This window comes from Crocodylus porosus, unplaced genomic scaffold (genome assembly GCF_001723895.1).
Source record: "Crocodylus porosus isolate Cpor-Errol unplaced genomic scaffold, CroPor_comp1, whole genome shotgun sequence".
Lineage (NCBI taxonomy): Eukaryota > Metazoa > Chordata > Crocodylia > Crocodylidae > Crocodylus > Crocodylus porosus.
This window is the reverse complement of record NW_017728917.1, coordinates 18038248-18063272: the sequence shown is the minus strand read 5'-3', so window position 1 is coordinate 18063272 and position 25025 is coordinate 18038248. Positions and strand designations below refer to the sequence as shown.

Here is a 25025-nt window from a genome sequence, read left to right as displayed (position 1 = left end):
GAGATCCCAGTGGCCCTGGATGGACCTGCCAGTGACTCCCTTTCCCTGCTGGCCACAGTCACTGGGTGCCAAACCACTGGGGTTTCCCAACCCCATTCCTCCCCCCACCACTGGCTTTGCTCTGAGTAAGACTGTGTCAGGTTGCAGTGCCCCAGGTCCTGGCACAGCCTTGTGTGTTTGAATGGGACCTGGAATGGTCTGCCCAGGCTCCACATCCATCAGGGAGCTCACTTTACATCCCATCTGTTATTGTAATGTTGGCTGAGTGAGACATCAAACTTGCTGCCTGGTCCTCACAGGCACTGGAAGCATACCCATGTGTATTCTGTGTCTGTTAGAGCTCTCTATGGCGCACCGGACACCAGGCAGTGCTGCCTTGGGCCTGCTCTGTTCCTTCTCCAAACCCTGGGGTCCCTGTAGCCAGGGGGTGCAGTTATCTCGCGGGTGCAGCCTGATAATCCTTTTATTGCCCTACTAGCTTTGGTACATACTGCTTGTGTGTGGGGTCCTGTGGACTGGGGCGTCCTGCTCCCTCCACCCCAACATGCATTTTCCCCTAAAGAGAGGGGAGGAGATGAGCTCCAAGCCCACCTTGCCCCTTCTGAGCTGACAAAACTGCCTGCCCTGAACATGCCCAGGGATTAATACCTTTCGCTCAACCTCTCCCTGCACCATGAGAAAGTCTCTGCCAGGCTTTCCTGTAGGGCTGCTGTGGGGGTCAGGAGGCCTGCCTGGCCCCCTGCCTCTTTGTAATGTGCCCTGGATGTTTTGGCATGTGTTGAAAGCACCCAGCTGCGGCTCCAGCAGGTGTGAACTTGAAACTACTGTCCAAACTCAAGGCAAAGGCTGTCCCCATTCAGCCCAGCTACAAATGGGTCCGTCAGTCTGGGAGGTCAGGCAGAATGCTGGCAATAGCACTCCCTTGTCTGTCTGCAGCTACAGAGGCTGGTGGTCCTTGCCTACATTAGCCCAATGGGCCACCAGGCATGGGTGGGCCTTGGATGCTAGCCTGTACTGTAGTAGGTAGGTGGGAGAGGGGAGTCCAGCCTGTACTGTAGTGGGGAGGTGGGCTGTTCCCCAGCCCTTGGCACTGATGTGAGGCCTTTTTCCTCCCATGTGGCTCAGATCAAGGCTGGAGGGTTTGAATTCTCCCCGGGGACACTGCAGATCTACTCGGACAGCCTCCTGACACTGCCAGCCATCATTGGGATTGGCGGCGGGGGTGGGCTCCTCCTACTCATCATCATCATTGTCCTCATCGCCTACAAGCGCAAGTCCCGTGATGCTGACCGTACATTGAAGCGCCTCCAGCTGCAGATGGATAACCTGGAGTCCCGCGTGGCCTTGGAGTGCAAGGAGGGTGAGTCTTTTCAGCTTCTCTGCCCAGGTCCTCCTGACGCCATCCCCAGGGCCGCAGGGTGTTTCTGCTCTTGGCTCCTTCCTCTTTGCTGCTTCTGCCCCATCTAGCCCAGGTGGTTTCCTCCCCTCTTGAGTGTTCACTTTGTAGGACCCCTGTCAAGGAGCAGCAGTGCCAGGAATATCCATGCTCCCTCAGCAGAAAGTCACAGGTAAGGCATAGAGGGGATGGGTGTTAGTTAGCACTCAGGTAGGCAGACTCCTCCTTGCTGAGACTCATCCATTGCCCCTGTCCATTGTGGCTTCATTTGAGCTTTCCTCCATGGCCTCTATGTTTGTAGGCAGAAGGTCCCATGCCCTGCTCTCTCGATGGCCAGTTTACATTCTTCAGTCACACTGACCTCGATTCCAGCTCTTGACAGGGAGCCTATCCCTGCATGCAGAGAAGCTGCCATATTGTCCAGTCACTGTGTAGTGTGTCCTGAGGCACTGTCCTGATCCAACAGCCCATGTGTATTTCCAGCCTGCTCCTTTCTCCTCTCTAGCCCTAACTGCAGCTGTGCTGCCTCCACAGGGAGGAATCTTTTGCTTGCAAAGCACAACGCTCACAGATGATGCACATGAAGTGATCCCACTAGAGTTCTGCTCGTGCAACAGCCAGGTCCATCTCATGCTGATGGCTCTGCATGCTTTTGTACTGCAGAGACCAGCCCCCCTTAGCTCCTTCAAGTTGCCTTTCGGACAGGAGATCAGAGCAGGCAGAAATACTCTGTTGGGGGAGCCAGTCTATTTTTGGTGGGATTTATTTTTTTTCAGTTAAGGCATTTTCTTCTAAGTCTAAAGGTGGAATAAAGAGGATAGAGAAGCCTGCCTGGAAAGGGCTGTGGGTCTCTCATTACATGACAGACGGGTGCTGTGAAATTGGACAGAATGCCTCGTATGATCCTGCCGATAAAACCTAATTGCCCATTATCGCCGCAAGCCAGTGCCTGGGGCCATGACCCTGCCAACTGCAGCCGGCCCAAAGGCTGGGAACGAAGCAGGCACCTGAACTGAGATAATAAAAAGAGAGAAAACAGCCCAAAAAATCTGCACGGATGGCAATAGTGACAGAGTGGGGAGGGCGGGAGGGAGCCGGTGGAGGGGATCTCGTCTCGTCTTCCACAGCTGGCAGATAAAAGGATCTGCTTTTAATTAAAAGGCGCAATCTCTTCCCTGCCTTTTCTCTTTTCTAGTCCCACTAGTTACAGATAAGATAGCACGCCTTTCAAGCTGACGGTTTGTTTTTTCTCATCAGGCTGACGAGCCCACAACCCTCTGCCTCGCTTCCAGCTCCCTTTAAAGTGCTGCTAATTTGATTTTTTTTCTGTGTGGATTTTTCCCCCCTCTTTCCCTTATATAGTGTTAGGATTTCTTCCCCCAACATGCACACACCTCCCAACCCTCTCCTTTAAGTATGATTAAAGGTGCAGCACACCATTTCTCTCCCTCTCCAGCGCATGCTTGGGCTACATTTGTGCTCCTCATGAGACACCTGGCTGCGTATGTTCAGCTTCTCTCCATCAAATTATTTAGGTCAGAAGAAAATGAGGACGCTCGTGTGGCATGTAGTTTAAATGAATGTCTCACCTAGAACCTCAGAGCCTTGTAATTTACAGTGTGTGTGTGTGTGTGTGTGTGTGTGTGTGTGTACAGTGTGTAATTTACAGTGTGTGTGTGTGTGTGTAAAGGGACTTCTAAATACAGGACTGGCATCTGAACTCCTGGGTTCTGTTCCCAGGACTCACTACATGGTAGCCTGGAGAAGGCACTTCTGTAACTGCAAACGGAAGGTAATAATGACACTGACCCACCTGAACAAGGATTGTGAGACTGACTGGAGCTAATTAACATTTACAAATTGCCCTCCAATTACAGGCGATGGGTGGAGAGGTAAAGCTCTACTGCTGTGCTTGGGTGGGAGTTTTTATTTCAGAGGTAGCTGTGTGGTAGCTTCTGGTCTGTGGTCAGGATGGTGGCCTGGGCTGGGCCTTGTAGTCCCCTAATACAGCTTTACTCTTTCCATCCAGCCTTCGCCGAGCTGCAGACAGACATCCACGAACTGACGAATGACTTGGATGGGGCTGGCATCCCCTTCCTGGACTATCGCACCTATGCCATGAGGGTCCTCTTCCCAGGAATAGAAGACCACCCTGTGCTGAAGGAGATGGAGGTGTGGTAATGTGTGTATGTGTGTCTGTCTGTCTCTCTAATTTTTCACCCCAGGGACACCTGGCTTTGGGGTCTGTGATTCATACTCTGCGTCAGAGGGCAACCTTGCTCATTCGCCATTATGGCTTGCTCCTCTATTTGAGTAAGGGTGTCTTGTAGGCTGCAATGTATCTCAGTGGCCTGGGCTTAACAGTGAATTCAAGGGTGGGAGAGTTATTGATCTAGGAGCAACATCAGCCCTCCTCTATTTGCCTTAGCAAGAGCTCATTGTCTCTGTGAATCATGGAGGAGCATTGTTTAAGAGGACTTGTCCATGCAGTTTCCTTGACCTTTGACACCCTTGGTTCTGGATTTAGGATTTTCAGGTTCTCTACAATGTCATTTTCCTTCTTCTGTGAACAGCTGAGGGCAGCACATGTGCAAGAGCATAAGAGCACATATAGTCTCCTCTTGCTTCATATGGAATCCCTTAATAACACCACATAATACAGAGTTTTGTTCCATTGGACAGAGGCTTACTTGGGAATGGACCCCCTTTGACTTCTTAACCGAGGGATGGGGACTGTCATGCTGTATGGAGAACAAAAACCCTTGTGCCATGTTGGGCTATGAATTTTTTTAACACAGCGCATAATTAACCTGTGGAACTCATGGCCACAACTATCAATAAGGCCAGGAGTTGCTAGACTGATCAAGAGCTTGACGGAGCTCAAAGCAGGATTAGATGTGTATGTGGACAAGGGGAAAATCCAGAGATGTGTTCGCTAGGACTGGGGTGTTAGTTGACCACTGTAGGCCTGATTTCAAGAGCTTGTTGTTCCCACTGATCTCAGTGGCTGTTGTGCTCACTGATGAGGATTAGGAAGCAAGTTCTCCCAGGGCCAGGTTATTCCACTGGTTTCTGTCCTGGTGCTGTTGCACCTTGGCCTAAAGTATCTGGAACCATCCATTGATGGAGACATGGGTTCATACTTGATGAGGCATCAGCCTGTTCCTATCTGGCTCTTCTTGTGTTTAGTTACAGAGCACAGATGTGCTGACTCCTGTCAGGGAGGCTCTGGGTGCATTTTTCTGTTCTCTAGATGTGCGCAAGTGGGAAATTTGTTCCTGAGGGAAGCCAGGAACCCCCACAGCCTGGCACATTGGAGGCTCTGACGGGATGGATCTCTAGGAGATGCCCTGTAGAGATGGATCCTGTGTTGGTCTTGAGGAAGGAGCTGGTGGGCCTGACGCGGCCTGGCTCATCTCCCTTGTCAGTGATCCTGGTCAGCGATGCTAACCCTCGCACTGCCAGGAGTGCTCTGCTTTGCAGCTGTCTGTGCAGCCACGGGCAGATCGTGCATTTCACTGGCAGGTGTCTCCCAGGGGCTGAAAGATGGATGAAGCCTCTTCCTGTGTTTCTGAGGATCACTAATGACTTTCCCACTCACTGCCTCCGACTGCTGTCTCTAGCTTATCCTTTGCTCTTCCTCTAGGGGCAGAGGGTGACCATGTGGCTATTAGTTGTAACGCTTTGAGTGCAGTGTGCTTGAAGCCACCTTCTTGCCTTCCAGAAAGTGTTGACCTGTCACTCCCATCTCTGGAGAGGTTGACTGTTCCTCTACAGGGAGCGGCATTGCTACTGTCCATCCTAGCTTTATCCACGGCCAGGCTGACTGGGCTTCAGCCCCTGTTACTTATCTGCCTTATGTGGAGTAAACTACAGCTCAGCTGTAACTGGGGTCTGCAGCCTACATAGCCCCTCAGCTTGTTTACTGTGGCTCTCCACGGTTAGCTCCCATCAGCTTCACTTCCAGACCCAAGCTGAGGAGAGGAGCTTCATTTACTCTCCCTCTTCTCCAAGGCTCCCCAGCAAATTGACTCAGGGTGCCAGTTTGTTTCTCCAGGGCCAGGAGAGACTGGGGGGTCCAGCATAATCACTGAGTGTCCTCTGTGTGGCTGCCACACTCAACAGCATTAGTATCAGTATTTGTATTAATATAATTTCCACTGTCATTTTCTTAGCTTATTCAGTTGGGTTCATTTGATGCCTGACTGGACCCTGTTTCCACCAGACTAGTCCCATGTCATCCACCTTCCTGGTTCTGGGTTTCCCCCCATGCAGAATCCCATCCTCTCTCTTCTCCATCTCCCCCACCTCTCTGAGGCTCCCTGGGTTTGCTTAATTTAGTGCATACAATTGCATGTAATTGCCTTTCTGTTTTCCTTGCTACAAAGGCTGCTCTTGGTTGGAGTGGTGAGGGGTGACCTTAGCTTCACCGTGTTGCTGACCCGGCACGGTAATTAATGTTGACATAAGCTTCAGAATGTCTTTGGGTGAAGCCACTGGCCTGATGCAGGGTACAGAGTTGTTAATTGCAGGGCATCGAGACCTTTACACTCCAAATACACATGCCCCCTGGAACGCGGCCTGACCACTGCTTTTGAGGACTCTCTCTCCAGGGTAAGGGGGTTAGTGCTCTTTCCCCTGCATCCTTTCATACCTCCAGCTTTGGAGGTCACCACTTTTCCAAAAGATTCCCCATATTCATGGATCTCTCCTCAGACATCTAGGCTTGTAGAAGGCCCAGAGGCATCCCTTTGTATGCTGGCTTGGGGACACTGTGCTCTTATCACATAGCATTAAGATGTCAATCAATAGACAACTTGGAAGGATGATAGGATGATGTCCCATAGGGCAAAGGGAAGTAGACCACGAAATTCTTATCCTAACTCATTTCCATTGTGACAAGGGCCTTGCTAACTACAGCCATAGGTGGGGAGGGGTAGATCCTTCAGCAATAAAACCTGCGGCTGTGGGACATTATTATGAGGGCTGTGGACTTATAGCTGCCCTTCATAGTTCTTGCTGGCACTCTGTTCCCAAGCTAACCAGTGCTATTCTGCTGTCTCATTCTGCTAGGCACCCCAGAACAAGTATTCCAGACCCACATGGAGATGACAGGATGCTCCTGGAAGAAGGGTCTCCTTTGGTAGGGTGGCTAGTGACTAGGGCCTTGCAGCTTGGAGACAGGGTACCTGGGTTTGGTTCTGGCTGAATGGCAGGATGTGGCAAGGGTAAAGCACAGGAATGCTGACTAGAGGTTCGGAGGCTTTGCTGGGAAGGGCCGTCTCAGTGAGGTAGACTGCTACTCCCCCCACAACAGTCCCTCAGGCACTGTTGTTAAGCTGTCAAACATTGTATTTTTAATGTAGCTCCCCATTGTTCATTGGACTCTCCCAGGTTAACAAAGTCTTTTGATATCCTGTCATTAGCAGCTCACGCTTCATTCCCCTGACATGAAAAATGCTTCACCAAGCCTTTGTGTTGACCAGAACTTAGCAGACCCTGAGCACTTTGTCCTCTGATGGAAAAAAAAAGCCTCTTATCGGCCCTTTTCATAGAATTATGGGGTTGGAAGGGGACCTTAAGGTTCATCTCATCCAACCTCATTCACACCTGATCCTCAGCCATCCCAGATGTCTCTTTATCCTGCCCCTTAATAATCTCTAATGAGTGAGATTGCACAACTTTCTTAGGCAGCTTGTTCCAGTGTCCTCCAGTTCTCGCAGCTTAGGAGGTTTGTACCAAGAGGTAGTTTAAATTGCATTTTTATAAGTTCTTTTCCCGCTTAGATTCATAGATGTAGGGTTGGCTGTGGAGGAGCTGGATTCAAGTTGAGGTCTTGTATGGCTCTCTGCAGTTGAGAGGGTGTCCCTGATTAGTCATGGCCTTGTTCTATGCAAGAGGGAACCTGGGCTTGTTTCCAAGACCTGGTCTCTTCCTCTCTCTTCTTGAGGTTGGGTGTGCCTGGAAGGCACCCCTACTGTGATAGGGTTGACAGGCTTGTATTGTCCTGTGGTATGTAGCACCCAGAGGAGAAGTGGTGGCATGATCAGGAAGAGCAATATGAGGAAACCACACAAGAAGGGGTAGCTTAGCTGAAATTGTCCCACTGTCCTGGCCTGGAAGCCTGCAGTGAAAGATTCCCATATTTTTAACCATCAGTTAAAGGACATGGAAGTACACAGTTCTCTTTCTTCAGCTGAGAGGAAATTTGTGTAGCCTTGCCAGCCTCAGCTGGCTGAGGGGTCATGTGCAAATCTGCTAAGCAACCATCAGCAAGTCTGAAAAGAAGTGGGGAAGTTCCCAGTTTTCTGTCCTTTGGTGTCTGCCATTCACTGAGGGGAAGGAGGAGGACTATGTTTTCCTCAAAAGTCCAAAGTTAATGTTACCATGGGCTAAATAGAAAAGCTATTATCCCACTTTCCAGCACAAACCCAGCCTAGTAGAAGAGTGGAGTGGGGGAAAAGTGGAGGGACTGAGAGGTGGATCTTGTCTACAAGGACTCATGTGGCTGGATGTTGGCAGAGTGACATCCCTCTGGTGTAGACAATCCATTTAAGTGTGTACCATGGACGCATCACCTAAGGGAAGGACTTTCTGGTTTCCAGTGATAAATGCTGTATTTTCAGTGTTTCGCCTCACCCTGCCTACCATAAGAAGCCACCCAGCTGTAGTCCTCACCTGGGCACTCTCTGGGGCTGTGCCTCTGAAGGATGAGGGCAGGTTTTGAAATCCCATCCCTCAGCAGGGTCCAGCCAGGGCAAACAAAGCGGAGGTTACTCTTCTGGGTCTCTCCCCATTGAAGGCAGGCAGCCCTAGTTGCTCCAGCCCATGGGACGTAACTCAGCTTTTGACTTGGCTGCGCTTCCAAACAAGGGCTGGGCCTGCTAAGTGGGAGTTGGATCTGGGTGGAGGTTTAGGTTGGGGTTGGGATTCAGCAGTTGCAGATGCCCTAGAGATTTTGCCTCCATATGGCCAAGCATGAGCTCAGCTGTTGCCATGAGATTTTCACCATCTTAAAAAAAAATCTCAGCTCATGTCTGAATTGGAACCAGAAAACAGGCTTCTTCTGGGTCTGGATCCAAACTGCGGGGGCAGATTCAGATGCAAAGATTTGCATCCACTTCCCGCTCTCTCCTAGGAGTACTCTGGGGTACTTTGGCACATCTCTTTCTTCAGCACTGGGCTGCTGGCTTGCAGTGTAAACCCAGGGTCTGCTATCAATTCCTCAATCATTGTGGAGGGGATAGAGACTGCAAGAGCCAAGCTCAGCTGTGAGGGGATAGAACCTGCTGTTAGGAGTAAACGGATGAAATTGGAGAGGTGAGCTTTGAGGAACCTTTCCTAGCAAGGAGTCTTTGGAGTCCTTTCCAAAGGGAAGGGGTGGAAACTTCATTTAAACCTAGACAGGATGAAGCCTGGAGAAGAAACTTCAGTTTTACATAGGCCAGGGGAGGGAGGTGGACTAGACAGGACCTCAAATGTCTAGGATTCCAGACACGCTGCACTCCCAAAGCACAGGAGAGTGTGAGGGCTTGGGTGGGAAACAAACATTATAGTTGCAAGGGAGGAGAAAAAGGGGACAAATTAAATAAAGCAAATACAGTTGTGTAAGCATCATATAATTTAATCAGGTTTGCTTTTATTTGTCTCCTTAATCAGAACGAGTGTAACACTAGCTATTACAAGTGACGGGGAAGGAGCTGTTCCATACACACGCCATCATCCAAAACCAAGTATTAGCGCTGCCGTTAACAGCTCCCTTTCTCTTTGGGTCTGTGTGTGTGTGTTTTTCTCCCATTGCTTTGTGTGAATTTAATCCTGATTAAATATTTAATTCCTTATTGTTCATTTACTTCGGCTAATGATCATCAGGTTAAACACAAAGCCCCAGCAAAGCAGGAGGCAGTGACTGTGTGCGGGGGCTCAGCCTGGGTGCGTTCAGAGCTGAGTCTGGTGATACTGCGTGTGACATGTTTTGCAGTCTCCCCCGCCAGCCTCTCACACTCCCTGCATGAAGCCCTGATAAGATCGCCAGTGTAGGACAGGACCAATTTCCCGGCTTATCGAGCGGCGGCTGCTCCGCTAGCCAGGAACATGGCTCTGATAGGATCGTGGCATCTGATCCCCACGTCTCCCGAGCACGCGGAGGATGGCTTGTGCTTGGATCAGCTTGAAGACACGTGCTGCTGTCAAACCCCATTGCTAAGTGGTCAGAGTGTTGGAGATGCAGCAGGTGGCTGGCTCCTTAGACCTAGATCCAAAGCAGAAACCCCTGGGGTAGAGCAAGATGCGGAGGGCAGTAGTGGTACTTGCTGGCCCATTGCTCAGGGAGCCCCTGCTGCTTCCTTCTGAGACTTTTTGTTGAATTCTTTTCACCTAGTATAAGGTGCCCAAGAGAAGGATTGTCTTGCGTGTGGGGGGGTGTCTATCCCTTTATCTTCCAGAGCATGTGTGAGGGGACATGTGCACTGTAGCTGGAAGTGTGTTTAGACCATGCGTAGACATGCTTGAGCTAGTATTACCCTGCCTAGTTCAGGTACTGATAGCAGTGACAATGCAGTAACGTAGGCATCAGCTGCTGAGTAGGCACCCAGGCTTCCAGCTGGGATTACATAGCACGTGGCTCCACTGCTAGCACCCAGACTAGCTTGATTAATTCCAGCTTGTGCATGTCTGTGCCTGTTGGCATCAGACCAGTACCCAGAGGCTCTCTGTGCCTCGGCTCCCCATCCATGCAATGTGGGTGATAGCACTGGCCTACTTTGTCGGAGAGTGATGAGGAGAAGTACAGTACTACCTGGGAGGTGTCATGATGTCAGGGACTGTACATGCAGCTAAAATAGACTGGCTCTTAGAGGCAGAGACTCTGTTTGCAGGGCACATACAGCAGAGGCGGTGGGAGAGTACCCCTCTGCACGCTCCCCTTTAGGGATATGGGCAAACATACACTAAGGATGCCTTCAAAAGGGGAGGGAGAGACATTGCTTGGGTCACAACTATTCTACAGTAACTGTTAGGTATGCAAGAGCCTGGAGCCATATGAGGACAACAGAACCACCCCAGCTTCACCCCTCCCTTATCCAGGAGCAAAGCTGGGACCAGCATGCGGCACAGCAAAGCAACTGCTGTGGAGTTCGGTTTTGCTGCTGCTCCAGGTGTATGTGTTTCTGTACCCTGGGATTGCTGCTAGGAGCAGGTTCTGTCTGTCTCTTGTCTGGGGCACCAGCTCAGATATGGGGAGTACCAGCTGTGTTTCAGGGTCTGGTGTGGCCGCCCGAGCACTTGGGACTGGACACTGACAAATCCACATCACCCATGTTGTGGAACAGCCATCAGGCAGGCACAGGGAGTGGGATCTTTGGCCTGTGGGAAACAGCAACACTCTGAGATTCATTTCCATGACATGAACACAGAGAAATGTTGTGGAATGAAAAACGCCAGCTGCGAGGCTAATAGGTAGTAGAGGTATTGTCATAAAATAGAAGAGGCAGACCAGTGAAGAGGCAGGCTGCTCAGGGGCTTTGGTAAAAGAGTGTGATCCACCCCAACAGGTCTGCATCAGGGACAGGGGCTCTGCCCACTCTATGATCATCTAGCCACCCCTGCTGCCATGGAGGCATCTCCATACAGATAGCCCCCACATGTCCTCAGGCAGGGCTGCGCCTCACTGCTGCATCCAGCTTGGCTTCACCCACTCTCCCGGCTGAACTCCGTTGTCCGGAGAAGCCTGAGGCCAGTTATTCACATAGAGCACACATTCAGGGAGCAGGTCTCAGGGGTGGGTCCCAGCAGCTTCTCCATGGGCAGGTGTGTTGCTATAACCCCTGACAGCCCTTTGAGCCAGTTTCTGGTGTGTTGTCCAGTAGTAGTTCTACAAACTGATCTTGACCCTTCCTCTAAAGGGTGCTGGCCATTGCTACAGACAGGATACTAGCTGGCTGGATCACGGCAGTCCCTGTGTCCTGCCTTGTAACAGGCTTGGCGTTACCCATCCAATCCGACATCCTCCATTGAACTCAGGACTCTTCATGAGTTGCAGCTCCCTTCGTTCTTCAGCAAATCTGACTCATAGCTATTGTCTTGTTTCCTCAGGTTCAGGCCAATGTGGAGAAGTCCTTGACTCTCTTTGGGCAGCTCTTGAATAAGAAACATTTCCTGCTGACCTTCATCCGCACCTTGGAGGCACAACGTAGCTTCTCCATGCGGGACCGGGGCAACGTGGCCTCCCTGATCATGACAGCCTTGCAGGGAGAGATGGAGTATGCCACCGGCGTGCTGAAGCAGCTCCTCTCGGACCTCATCGAGAAGAACCTGGAGAGTAAGAATCACCCCAAACTGCTTTTGCGGAGGTGAGTGTCCGTGTAAGAACTTAAATGAGACTTATTGGTGAGGGAAGGTTTTTCAGAGAATCTCTGGGACAAGGTGGGGCTGAGGTACCTGCTCTGAGGTAGTCATGTGCCCTTTGCTTTTCTTAAACAAAAATGTCTCATGATATATTGGTCTGCAGAGCAGCGTGATACTCTGCTGCATCTGTGCTTTTGGAAGGAAGCCCCTTTCACATCCATTCTTTGCAGTGGAGAAGCATTTGTGCCAGTGCCACAGGGGTGTGTGTATACTGTTCTAGCCACGTGGCTCCATGGTTTCTCCAGGTCCAGTACTGCAGAGCAGTGCTGTTCAACATGTTCCTGTCCCTTGGCCTACGCGTGCGCACGTGCGTTTGCGCAGTGTCCCTCTTGTGATGTCATCGGCTGTCTTCTCCATCAGCAGAGCTCATGTCAGCAGTGGCAACAGCTGATGGATAAGACCCCTGGTAAAGCACTTCCTTGGCTGTGCGAGAGATTCCCCTGTGAGATATAAATGTGGGACCTTGGGACCTTCCTGCGTTTTGGAAAGATGGATGCTCAGAAGTGGTTGTTTATTTCAGCACTTGGAGAACACTGCAGGATTTCAGAGCTGTGGATTTAAAGGCTGCTGGAGGCCATTTTTTTCTGCAGTTGTTGATGTCATTGTTAACCCCCTGTTGCCGGGCCAGAGCTCTGTTAGGGTCCCAAGCCATACCTTGGAACAGGGACTGTGGATTTCCTCCATGCTCTTGGCCGTCTATAATGCCTTCCTGAACCAGGCGGAGGCCAGACAGGGACTTGCCAAAGACCATGTGTTGCCTTGCAGGCTTCCAGATTGCACGCCCTGCACTCTGGGGTTCTTAGGCTCAGAGTTTGCCAGGACTCTCCCATCACCTCACAGGTACCATCTGATGGGGGCTGTGTCTGACCTGTTGTGGCCCTGGACCTCTGCCATGCATGTGTTAGATGGTGGGTTGCAGGCAAGACCAAAGTGGGTTACAGTCCGTGACTTTGGTTCTTGGCCTGTTGTCAGCAATATGCCGTCCTAAGCTGGATGAGCTCTCCGACTAGCTCGCCTGTCTACCATTCTTTTTTCTGTACGCAAATCTGGCATGGGGGCCGACAGCCCAGCAGATAAAGGATACTGTCTTCTAGGGCCTGCATAAGCATTGGCTCCGTAATGATCCTCCCTCCAGCTGACAAATGACTGAACTGGGATGGACTTGATTCAAGGGGCTGGTTCTTTAGGAAGTGATGGGTGAGTGAGGAAAGTAGCTGCCTTCCCCCCAGAGCTGAGCCCTCTGTGAACATGATGTTCATGGTGCCAGGATAGCACAAGTTCCGGGGCAGGCTCCACCACGGCTCTTCACAAGCGTAACTGCAGGCTGCTGCTTTGGCCTGCATGTGTTGGTGCCAAGAGGGAGCAGGAGATGTTGGCACAATGCCCTTGCAGCAGATCAGTCCCTGGCTAGACTACATTCCTGAGGGTGTTAGAGCCGGAAACCCGTGGTGAGGCAGCACATGTGAATGCAGTGATGCTCCTGTCAGCATCCCGGTGCTCCTGGCATTTGCTGAAACCTGGAGCTGTGATCGGTATCTCCCTTCTGGCAAGGTAGCTCTTAGTCATATTTTACGTCACCACAAACACACAGAGGTCCCGTCTTGCTGGAGCACTTCAGAGCACCCAGCTTTCTTTCCCTAGGCCTTGTCCATGCCCCAAAGGAGTGGGGTGAGGGGGTTATGTAAAATTTGAACGAGGTTTTGGAAACCTTGAGTCTTGTGGGGGTTCGGGGGTAGGGAAAGTGTGCGAGCAGGAGGCAACGCTCCAGCTCTGCCACCAATCTGTTCTGCCCCATCAATATTTAACAATAGCTCTGAGCTGTCCTCTATCATGAGCTGATGAATATTGAAAGATACACCGAGTGCAGAACCAAAACAATTAATAAGCAGCACAGAGCCCCTCCCTGCTTTCTTCCTGCTCTGGGAGCTATCCCTTCATCACTGCAAAGCTCCATGCTCCCCCGTTCCTGCCTCCCGGCTCCAGGAGCGGTAGTGCTGCTTCCTGGACAGTGATGATACCTTCTCCCTGCTCATGGAGCAAGCTGTCAAGCATCAGAGGAGGCAGAGGACACTAGCATTGGTGCGGCACCAGGTGAGCCAGCAAGTCTCTCAGAGCCTACAATGTGCCAGCAGTGCCCAGACTGCCAACTGGGCGAGGGGGGAGGTGTGTGTGTGGGCCTCAGGGTCTCCAAAGTCCACTGGTCTTTCTCTTGATGCTGTTTAGGAGCTTCAACCAGCCCTTGGAGGTCAGGCTTCAAAGAGTGGCATTTGCAAGGCCATCAGTATATATTCCAGCAGTGAAAGTATCAGGAGGGGAGGATCGTAAGGGAAGTTTCACCAACCATCTGCTGTTTGTTTGTCTGTCTGTGTGTGTCTCTGGGCAAGTCACTGAGTCCCTGTTTGCCTTGGTTTCTGCACCTGTGAAATAGGGGTGATTTCTGCCTCCTAGGAGTGTTGTCACTGCCTATCTCTTTGCCTCGGTTTCTTCATCTGCATTATAGGGGTGACTTCTATGTCTTAGGAGCGCTGTGAGCATAGATTCATCACTTCCTTGAGATCCTCCTAAGGACTGCGGTAGAGAAGGGCATGTGGACTGGACCAGGGGCTGGCCACTGACTTTGATAGCAGCAGGTCAATGGGATGTGGTCTTCTGTGTTTCCTCTCTCTCCATGCAGCCACTGTTCCCCTCTCCTGAGAGCATCCTGCTGTCTGGTCCCTCTGGTCACCCCTCTCCCATACAACGACTAGTTTTGCTGAAATATTTAAGGTGCATTATCAGATCGTGGGCTGCCGGGAGCACTGCGGAGCAGAGGTTGCTGAGCACTGCTCCGGAACGAAGCCAATCAATAAAATATAAATAAAAGGCGAGAGCCCCAGCGTGGGGAGACCCAGCCACTGTATCCTGCATGCTGTGGTGGCAGTCCAAGGCCAGTGAGGGAGGCAAGGCCTGGCCTTTGCTGCCTGTGTGAAGTTTCTCTCCCCAGCAGGCAGCACTTTGGGTTTCGTGCGCAGTGTGTTGCATGTATGGAAGTGCATCGGCGGAGCTGTGAAGGGCCTGCGGCTGTAATAGCATTGGAGGAGGGCTGCAGGTCAGGAGAGACAGACCCCGATAGAGCCTGGAACAGCGAGAGAGGAAAAAAGTGCCCTGCTGATGCCTAGTCTAGCTTGGTCCTTCTCTGATTGCCTTCATGGCTGCGTGGGTACGTGCAGGGAGGGATCCTATTCCCCACGCGCCCCTCTAGTTTGAGTTCCAGACAGTTACTTCTCCTTCTTTGCAGTGGCCTGGCTGGTGGAGCAACAGGATTAGTGAGTGGGTGGGATGTGCTATTTAGTCACTTTGGAAGTGGCACTTGGCCGTGGCGCAGAGAAACAAACTCCTGGGTGTCACAGGTTCCCAAGGGGAGCAGCAGAGACTGGTAGTCGTGGAGGACAGGGGCTATTCTGTGAAGGCCAGTGTGTCACTGGGGGCATGGATGGCATTTTTCCAGGTCATTCCAGAAATACCGTTTTTTCTTTTGGATTCATGTTTCCTGGGTGGCAGAGGAAGAACTCTGCCCTCCAATGGCTCAGATGTGATATTTCCCTACTGAGCTATTCCCATCCTGGACCAAAGGAAGAAAGTCAGCCCCCCAGTGCCCCACCAAGCTGAGACGGCTGCAATGGGAAGCAATGGGTGGGTGGGGACTGGACATAACCAGATCCAATTAAATTAACTCCAGCGTAGCTGCTCTGGGCTGGACAATCTACGATCGTTCGTCTCCGCTTTCCTGTGCTGCCCCCGTGTCCCCGGGATGCGGCTCCAAGTCTCCACGGCGCTGGGAGTTGCGTTCTTTTCATTTTATTCTTCCTCGAAATAAAGCTATTTCTCTCTGTTCCTCTCATTCCCCTGGTGCGGTGGGAAGGCAGCTACCTTCTCGAGGTTATTAACATTGCTTGTGCTTTTGTGAGCATCTGCATTCAAAAATAGCTGATCTGATGATTAATGGATGGAGCAGCTGAAAAAGCATAACTGGAGAATTTCAATGGGGACTGGCTCGGGGGGAGGGGGGCGTTTCCCCCCTTTCTTTTTAAGGAGATGCAAGTGGGCTTTTTTCCTTTTAAATAAATGTGTGCCCAGGTGAATTACAGTTCCTGTGACAGCAAGCCCAACCTCAGTGCAGAGGCAGGCAGCTGCAAACAGCGCAAGCTTCCCTCCCCCGGGGCCCAGCTGATTCGCTGCCCTCCGCTGTCACCTGCCAGCCCGCTCCCGCTGATGCAGCAGTCCTGACCTGCTGCAAGCCTGGCCGTTGCAGCGCGAGGCTTCCCACATGCAGCTCAGTCGCACCTTGGTCTTGACACGCAGCACCCCTGGCTCGTCCCAGCCGGAGCCCCTCTGCAGATCACTTGTCGATGCCCAGTGATTCCTATCTGCAGCCCCTTCTCCCCTGCACTGCTTAGTCCGGTTCTGGCTTTCCTGGTCAGAGGCAATTGGCTGTGCTGGAGTGGGCAGTGGTTTTGCAATGTGGACAGATACTCATAGGGAACTGTGGTCGGTCTCCTGTCCCACGGTATTTCTGGAGGCGACAATCCAAATTTGACCAAAGCTAAGCAAGAGGCAGCATACGTTCTCCCCAAGGCCAGCTTCGGCTGCTTCCCTTGGTGCTGTCCCCAGTCTCTGAGTGTACGAACAAACAGACCTTTGACTCACTTGGAGATTTGCAACATTGTTATGATGTAACTGTGATTTCAGCAGGCTGCTATGGTGACCAGGTGAGCTAAATCGCCCAAATGGGGACCCTGAATGAAAGGGGGGTAAATGTTCCCCAGTTTGGTTTTGCTTATATCACTAGAGGACTATAGGGATGCAGCAGTTACACCTTAGCACATTGATACAATTATTATATCTGTTTGTTCCCTAATAAGCTTTGTCTGCTGATGTTTCAACCCCCTTTGGGAGCTGTGACAGCCCCATCAAGAGTTTGCTCCCAACTCTTCTTTCAGCCCTGTTGTCTGCCTGTGATGGTCTTTGTGGATTAGCTGAGTTGTGCTTAGGGTGCAAAATACTGTACAAATGGGGTGGCGAGCAGGGGCACCCTTGTCTCTTCCTGGGTGAAATGGGAGCTGCTCAGCTGGGCCCCATAGCCCTTGAACTGCTCCCAGTGTGTGGGGTGTGAGGATTCTCCTCTGGACCGAGTTGCGGGGTCCGCACTTTTGGAGGGGATGGGCCTGCGGTCTGCTTCTGCTTTCTCTCTGAGGCACCGTGTGGCTGAGCTGCAGTGACAGACGTGGTGCCTCAGCAGCTGCAGATTTACGACCGTATTTAAGAGCAGAGGAATCAGAGCACCAGGTTGCAGAGCAGGGCTCCCCCGTGTTAGGATATCTACTGCCTTTCTCCACACAACCACAGAAATGCAGTATCCCCATTACAGGAAATACTTTAGGCAAAATTTAGTAATTTTACCCTTCCCAGGTTCAACCTCTTTCCCTCCCCTCCCTTAAAGACTTCTGCTGTGGAGGGGATTATGCAGCCCTGGAGTGCAGCTCTTTTGCAAGACATGAACAGGAGATCTTACCCAGTTGTGGGGGGAGGGATTGCTGGGGGGGTGGCAACACAGGGTGGTCTTCAGAAGGGCAAATGTCTCTGGGGATAGGACCCTGCTGGCTGTTTCTACCCCCACACCTCCGGGAGAGGTATCTGCAGTCAGGCTGGCTCAGGGCAAGCAGGCATTGGCTACAATGAGGGGCTTCTTTGGATATTTATCCTGGCAGCCCTGGATTTTTGCTGCTTCTTCCTGCCCCTTTACTTTGGACTCCTGCCTTCCGAAGCATGACCTGGGGAGCAAGAGAGGGAGGAAAAGGGGTCTGAGGCTACACAGATCAGAGCCCTCCCCCCAGTAGCTCTTATCCTCTGCCTTCTCTGCAGGACTGAGTCTGTAGCGGAGAAGATGCTGACAAACTGGTTCACCTTCCTGCTGTACAAGTTTTTAAAGGTGAGTTTGGAGCAGACCACGAAGCCGGAGGTAGGGAGGGTGAGGGGGGGACACAAAGGGATCCTGCCACCTAGGAACAATTCAGGTATTGCCTGGAGAGCTACGTTGGGCGCTGTAAGGTCTGGGATCTGTTCCCAGTTCTGCCACTTACTCTCTATGTGCCCTTGGGTATGTTACCTTCTGTTAAATTGAGCCAGCGATCCTGACTGGGGTGGGAGTATGGTTGCAAGGCCCAATCTGGTAACGTGGAGCCCAGTACAAAGTATTTTGAGGCCCTGACCCAGAAGGCACAATAGGAAAGGACAGGGCTGTTGTTCCTGGGCTGAATCCTGAGGTCCTTTCGCAGCCTAATGCCCGCTGTAGCCAGTGGAAGCTTGCCTGAGTAACTTGGGAGAAAGGGTCCCAGGTTTGCCCCTCTGTCGCCGTATGTGGTGGTTAGAGGGTGGTGTTTGTTTGGTTCAACCCTGTTTTGCAGCACTAGCCTGTGGTTGTTCCTTTCCCGTGTGTTTTTTATAACTAAGGCCTGGTCTGCACTGTGATGTTTGGCAGCAAAACTTTGCATGTGTCCTCCCTCAAAGCTCTTCTTTGCTAGCCCAGGAGACCCTTCTCTGGCAGCAGAGTAAAACCGCCTCTCCTGAGCAAAAGAAGACACACGTAGACACTCCTTCCCCACCCTTTACTGCCTGTAGGGTCCCTTCAGCAGCTGGTGCCCTGGCAGCACTTCTGCCTCAGTAAAGCTGCACAGAGCTGGCAGAAGCACGTGGTTGTGCCCAGGCTGTGGGGGCTCCATAGTGGTGGCTGCTGGCCTTGACCAGAACTCCTGCTGGCAGAGCCAGGTAAGTGTGGACAAGGCCTAAGGTAGTTTGGTAGCAAAATGGCATCTTTCAGGCTGCTTCTGCTCCTGCCACTTATTTTTTCCCCAAGTCTGCAAGGGTGGTGATTGGTGGGTTGGAAATGTGGGAGGGGAATGAAGGGCAGGAGCCAGTTGGACTCAGCATGTGGTGTCCGTGATACCTGTAGAAGGAGCTCCTTTCCCAGTCCGGGCTGGTGCCTGTCATCCATACGTTCATGGCTTTGCTTGACCTCAGTAGCTGCAATTCATTCCCAATGCAGTTCCCGCAGTGGTAGCAATAGGGAACGCCAAGGCATTTATACCAAAGGAGTCCTGTAGCCGTGCCCGGAGGGTATAAAGTGCTCCCCCCACCTCCAATCCTGCCTGCATCACTGTTAGAGCTGTACCAGCAGCAAATTCCAGGTGCAAGATTGCTGGCACGGCTGCAGCCCACGTGTTAGAGTGGTGCCACTCTGTTGGTTTGATGGCAGTGGTGGGGAGTTGCCTGCTTGTCAGTCAGCAGAGCTACTTCCCCGGGATCTCACCCGATGTTTGCTCGGCATGTCCTGGTGGCAGAGCTGTTTCGTGGGATTTCATCCCTCATTAAGATAAAGAGGGTTTGAACCAGTTCCAGGAGAGGAATGTGCGTGAGCCGGAGTCAGTGCAGACCTCGACTGATCACCAAGGAGAGGTGATTTATAATATCACTTCTGTGCACTTGGCTTTTTGCCTCTGTCGAGGGATGGCCTGTATCTATACAAATATATCTGCGCTGTACAATGTATATCACTTTCGAAAGGCAGGAGAAGAGCATAGCTTTGCCACGCTTGGGAAAGTTTTAAAAGCCTGCTGTATCCTTTTCTCTCTACTGTTTTGCATCTGCTCATCACCTTGTGCATTGGGAAGGGCCTCCAGGTGCTGTATAAGACCTTGGTGGAATAAATCAGTGCTCACCCCATTTCACCCAAAGAAGGGACAAAGGAAATATTCAGGCCAGAGAAGCTAAGAGAGAATTTTGCTTCTGGGCAAAATGCCAGGTGATCTGCAGGCTAAATTTCCAGGAAAGGTTTCTGGCTGTACATGGCAGTGAAGTGCTTCTGTGTGCACCTGATTTGCTTGGGCAGTTCCAAATATGCATGCGTTTGCAGTGCTTTGACATGCTGATGACCAGCAGTGATTCCTGCTGGCTGCTTGCTCAGAAATTCCTGCAGCTGCATGAGCAAAGGAAGTGTGCAGATTTGTGCACACATGATTGGGAGTGCTCTCACCACTTGCTTCCAGCACTGCTTGTGGAGCAGGCAGGAGCAGTTGTCTGTCAGACTCAGCCTGCACACTGGGGCAGGTACCATACATGTCACAGAGGGTGAAGGACTGAGCTGATCCTGCCATTTGAAGGCAAAGCCTCTAAAGTTCCTCATCCAGGTTCTTGTGCGTGCTGACTAGGTTGCGGTATTTGACCGGTTAAATAAAGTTTGGTCAATTGACCAATTCAACATTGGTCAAAAATTATAAGAAATTGCCAATGGGTCCAAATAACACACAGAAAAAGCACACATTTTCCGTTCAGAAATGTGTTAAAAACTAGTACTTCTGTCAAGAAAACTACAAAAATAATGTCATTTTTTTGGTAAAATTTCTATGGTCTTTGACTGGTCAGTTGACAGTATTAGACCAGTCAGTCGACTGGTTTGTCTACTCTAGTGCTGACCATCTTAATATGGGGCTGTCTCACTGGGAGAGGGCTCATCCGCTGTTGTATGACCTTCCCTCAAGAGAACTGAAACTATGCATGTGACCAGCACTGGGGCCTGGCTTCCATGAAGGAAAAATAGAAGATGCCCAGGAGTGAGCCAAGACACTTGGGAGGATTTTACACCATCTTCACGGTACAAGAAAGGGGTTATTTGATAGTGGGTATAATTTAAGGAGAGGCACAGGCAGGTAGTCAGGACAGACTTCCTAGCAGTGAGATATGTTAGGCTATGGGATAGTCTTTCCAGGCACATTTTCATGCTTGCAAAGTCTGTACCAAGACTGGGCAGAGCCTGAGAAGGACACATCTGATGGCAATGTTTCCTGCTGCCACCTTGGGGAGGTGAACCAAATGATACGTCTCTTCTCTGATCCTCAAGGTGAGAATTGCAGTGGTAGGAAAAGGCGAGGGATCTGCAGGTATTGCAGCAGACTGTTTGCAGCAGGTAAACATATGCCTTGCACCCAACAAGTAATTGGGCATGCAAATTAGGAATGTGGATATGCTTGCATTGTCATGTGTGCAGCTGGCAGTGCACTGTTGGGGAGCCAGCACCCCTTTGACGGCAGTGCATTGTGTTGGAGCAAAGTTGACCCACTCGGAGGCATTGGTTGGCATGAGCTGGTGTCACCAGGTGCAAAGCCACACCAGGCAGAGACTCCCAACTCCTGCTTGCCCCAAGAAGAGTTTCTGCCAGCTGAAACAGCCAACAACAACAGGGGTATGCAAGTAGCATGAAGCACACTGTGAGCCCCTGCTGTTGTGTGCATCAGACTCTCAATATTGGATGTGACACGGGTAACTGCTTGTTGGAGCACCAAGGGGTTGAGTTGCACAGAAGGCTTTAACAGCACATGAATTATGCCAGCAAAGTAAACTGCCCCAGTTGCTGTCAGAGACTGGGAAGGCTCATGGTATTTCTCAGGGTCCAGATGTCCAGCCTCACACACTGCAGGCATCGAAACTAATCTTTGTACCAGATCCAAGGACTCATCTCTCCTGGCTTTAGGCATCTCCTGGTCCTGCCTCCTGAGGAAATGCCAGGGACAGGCAGCAGCTGGGACTCTATAAGGCCCAGTGATTTCTTTGGGCCCTGTAGCAGAATTTTTCAACCTGTTAATAAGACACTGTGGGGAAAGGGAGAGGGAAAAGTAGAGATGAGCTCTGAAAAATGCACAGTATTAGGTGCCTGATGAGCTAGATCTCGTCAATAAGACACTGAGTGTTTGGTGGCTTCGCTCAGACTGCCAAAAGCCTGCTCCCTGTATGCACATAGGCATGCACTTCACACACATTCTCTTGCACACTTAGCTCATTGTGCTTGTGAAAAGAAGTCTCCCAGGGCCCTTCTCCTCAGGTCATCTTTATGCAGAAGCACACTGATTGGGTTGAAGGATGCAGCCAGGAGCGTGGGTAGAGATGCCTCCTGGAGCCAAGCTGCTATCATTGTGTAGTCAGGGTAGCCCATCCCTGGGTGTGCTTCAGAGAGGATCAGGCATTTGGAGCATCCACAGAACCTGTCTTGTATTTGGGTTATGGCAGCTCCCTGGAATTGCAGGCAGGCTCCAGACCAGCCATCTGAGTCAGGTCCCTGACATCCCCTTTCTTGAGCTGGTCTGAAGGAGACAAAGAGTAATGGAAGAGGAATGGGTCCATCCTTTCGGGGGAGGCTAACCAGACAGAGCCCCACAAGATGAGTGGCAGTTATTGCAAACGTCTGTTGGTATTTGGCTGCAGACCTGTCACAATCTCATAACAGTGCGAGTCGATAGTGGGTTCCTTTGGGGTCAGCTTTGGGCCATGCACTTCAGCTGGCAGCAGCTGCCAGAATGGATGCTGTCTGCCATCTTTGCTCTTGCTGAGAAACATGGGTTCATCAGAAAGAACAAAGGAAGGGGAGAATTGACTGGCTTCAGATGATGGGAATGGGTCACCTTTAACCTGCAGTGCAATGGCAAGGAAAACCTGAAAATCATTCCTATCCAACGGGCCTTTGGTGGCAAGTATGAAATGATGGGACAGTCTTGGTCCAGGTCAGCGAGAACAGGTATTCACATCATAATGGGTGGTCCACCAATATAATCATTCTTCCCTGCTGGAGATCTCTGCAGACTGGCCAAGGATTGAGGAGGCTGGAGGAACTCAACCTGTCATCCTTAGAAGATGTCTCTGCAGGGCAGGGGTGAGGCACACGTTCAGAGTGGCCATGCTTGGATATCACTTCTGCTTAAAGGGGTGACAATCTCTCCTCTTACCAGAGCTCACAGCTCAGTTTGAAGGATCCAAATGATGGATTAGTTAACGCCTCTCCAGCCGCTCCTACGCAGAAAGCCTCTTCTTCATCATTTGCTGTATTTCAAGGCATTGGACAGTGAGAGCTGCGGAGCTTCACTGGGCTGGAAAATGAAATGGGTCAGCACCTGGGGGTGACATCTGAAAAGAGTAATCAGTTCTGCTAACAGGTCCCTTTAAACAGCAGGAGTGGACACCTCAGCATCTATATAACGCGTGGTGCGAGGGAGAGAGAGAAAACTGTGAGCTGGGAGTGGAGCAGATAAACGAGATGTGACCGGGAAGGCTGCTCCAATTTATTCTTCATCTGTGTCACTTTCCTCTGGCTGGAAGTTTTACAGGGAGCTTTTATAAGCAATCAAAGGCAGTGACTCCCTTGCTTTCCTCTCATGAAAGCGGGTGTGAGGAGGAGACCAGAGGCAGGACAGCTTTCCTGTGTCGAAATGCAATTGCTGAGTGGGCCTGTTGGTTTACGGTCATTATTTTGCTTTTGCATTGCAACACAACTATTAATAACCAGCACAGCACCCACCTTGGGTCTCTTTCTCCCTCTCTCACTCTCTCTCTTCCAAGCTGACTTAATGAAGCCAAGTTTGCAAATGAAACATAATTTCAAAGACAGGCGTGTTGTCGGAAGGTCTGGGGATGATGTATGCCTGTTCCTGCTCGTTAGCAGCTGTCTCTTTAATTACCGCAGATGCTAACGAGATGCTAACAGCATATGGTGACAGGGAGAGCAGCCGCACTTTGCACCAAAGTACAATTTATTTGCAAGGCGGCCGGGCAAGGAGGGGAGAGGGGGGGCAGTGGAGTGGAGTGCAGTGGACTTTCTCCTAGCCCTTCGCACCCCCGCCTCCCCTCTGCTCGCTGGTCGGGGTTAAAGGCAGCTTGCAGGAGGTGGTGCACTTTAGGGAGGCTTGAATCACAGGGCACAGTTGTGGGCAGCTTTGTTATAGAGCTGTTTCTCTTGCCATCCCCCCACTTTCTCTCTCATCCTTCTCCTGTCCTCTTCCCACCCCATCCCTCACTCTGCTCTTAACCTAGTGCCCAAGTATTTGGCCTGTCCTTGCTTTTCCCAGTTGAACGCGCTGTCCATCACATTCCCTTCTTCTGCTTTGTTCTCCTGCAATAATGCCTGTTTCCCTTTGTCTCCCTCTCCCACCATTTTTGTAGCTGGCACCTGTATGCTGAAATCACTATGCCTGACAGCTCTGAGCTGGGTGAGGTGGCACTGGTTTGATGGGAGGGGGTATGCACTCCAGGTAGTCAATTGGCTTGATTGACTGAAGGGAAATTCCACCAGTCAGCCTAAGCTGCCATTGAGAAAGCTGCTGATTGAAGTCTTATGAGCTGGCCTTTGGCTCCCTCTTTCTGTTGGATGCGTCTGTCTGTGGCCTCTTTTGCCACATTATTAGGATACCCCATTTATCCTTCCATTCAGGAGTATGAAGCCAGAGATAAAATCCCAAATCCTCACCCCTTTCATAGGCCTTCATTTCCAGCTTGTGGGTGGGTTTTCTTGGCCAGTTCAGACTGTAATTCAGACTGGATCATACTGCACAAGCTCAGGAGGCACCAGCCATCAAAACCCAGATGGCCACCACAACTCACCTGTAGTCAGAGAGGTGTTCCCAGCCTGGGCCAGCTCTGATGCTCACTGGCTGCTCGACCAAGTTTAGTTTCTCTGCTTTAGTTTTCTTACCTTTCAAATGGACTCTGCAATGTTGAACAGTGTGGACAGTCTGGATTTTTTTGGGAACCATTGTGTGACTGGGCTAGGGACTGTGATTTTAGTTCAGACATAAACTAGAAAATAAACAGAAGCTGGCCGTAAGGATGATAGGAGGCTGCCCTTAAGAGAAAGAAGTTACTTCCGTTTTCCCCAGCCTTTGAGATTAGAGTGCTTACGATGATATTTTACAGTTTATTCCCTCCACGGCATGTAGTCACACAGCTATCTGCTCTTGGTAACGTAGTGATGACACAGTCATATAGGGCTTCATGGGCAAAGGCTGGAGGCTGTGTTTGTAAGTCCCATGTGGGCCTGTGAATTGAGGTTAGATCCTGTAAGGACATGGCAGGTTCCCATCATGCAGTAGCAGGGGGCTTCCACGAAAGGTTAGGATTGGTGTCTGGTGCCCTCTCACTTTTTGCTCTTTCCTACTTCCCTCCCTTCAGGAGTGTGCTGGAGAGCCTCTTTTCATGCTGTACTGTGCCATCAAACAGCAGATGGAGAAGGGACCCATTGATGCCATCACAGGAGAGGCCCGCTACTCCCTGAGCGAAGACAAGCTTATCCGGCAACAGATCGACTACAAAATGCTGGTTAGTGCAAGCAGGAGCTTCGCCCAGGACTGGTTCTTGCCAGGACCCCTAGGTT

At 51.1% G+C, this 25025-nt stretch overlaps 1 protein-coding gene across 1 annotated transcript in view; it reads left to right on the top strand.

Moving 5' to 3' along the window:
* Nucleotides 1-25025, top strand: part of PLXNA1 (plexin A1) — a 225109-nt gene that overhangs the window by 179200 nt on the left and 20884 nt on the right. Inside the window, exons 20-24 of the mRNA XM_019536823.1 lie at nt 1126-1360; nt 3426-3568; nt 11489-11745; nt 17702-17768; nt 24824-24970. Of these exons, the coding sequence (XP_019392368.1) occupies nt 1126-1360; nt 3426-3568; nt 11489-11745; nt 17702-17768; nt 24824-24970 (849 nt within the window). The remainder of the gene's footprint in view (nt 1-1125; nt 1361-3425; nt 3569-11488; nt 11746-17701; nt 17769-24823; nt 24971-25025) is intronic.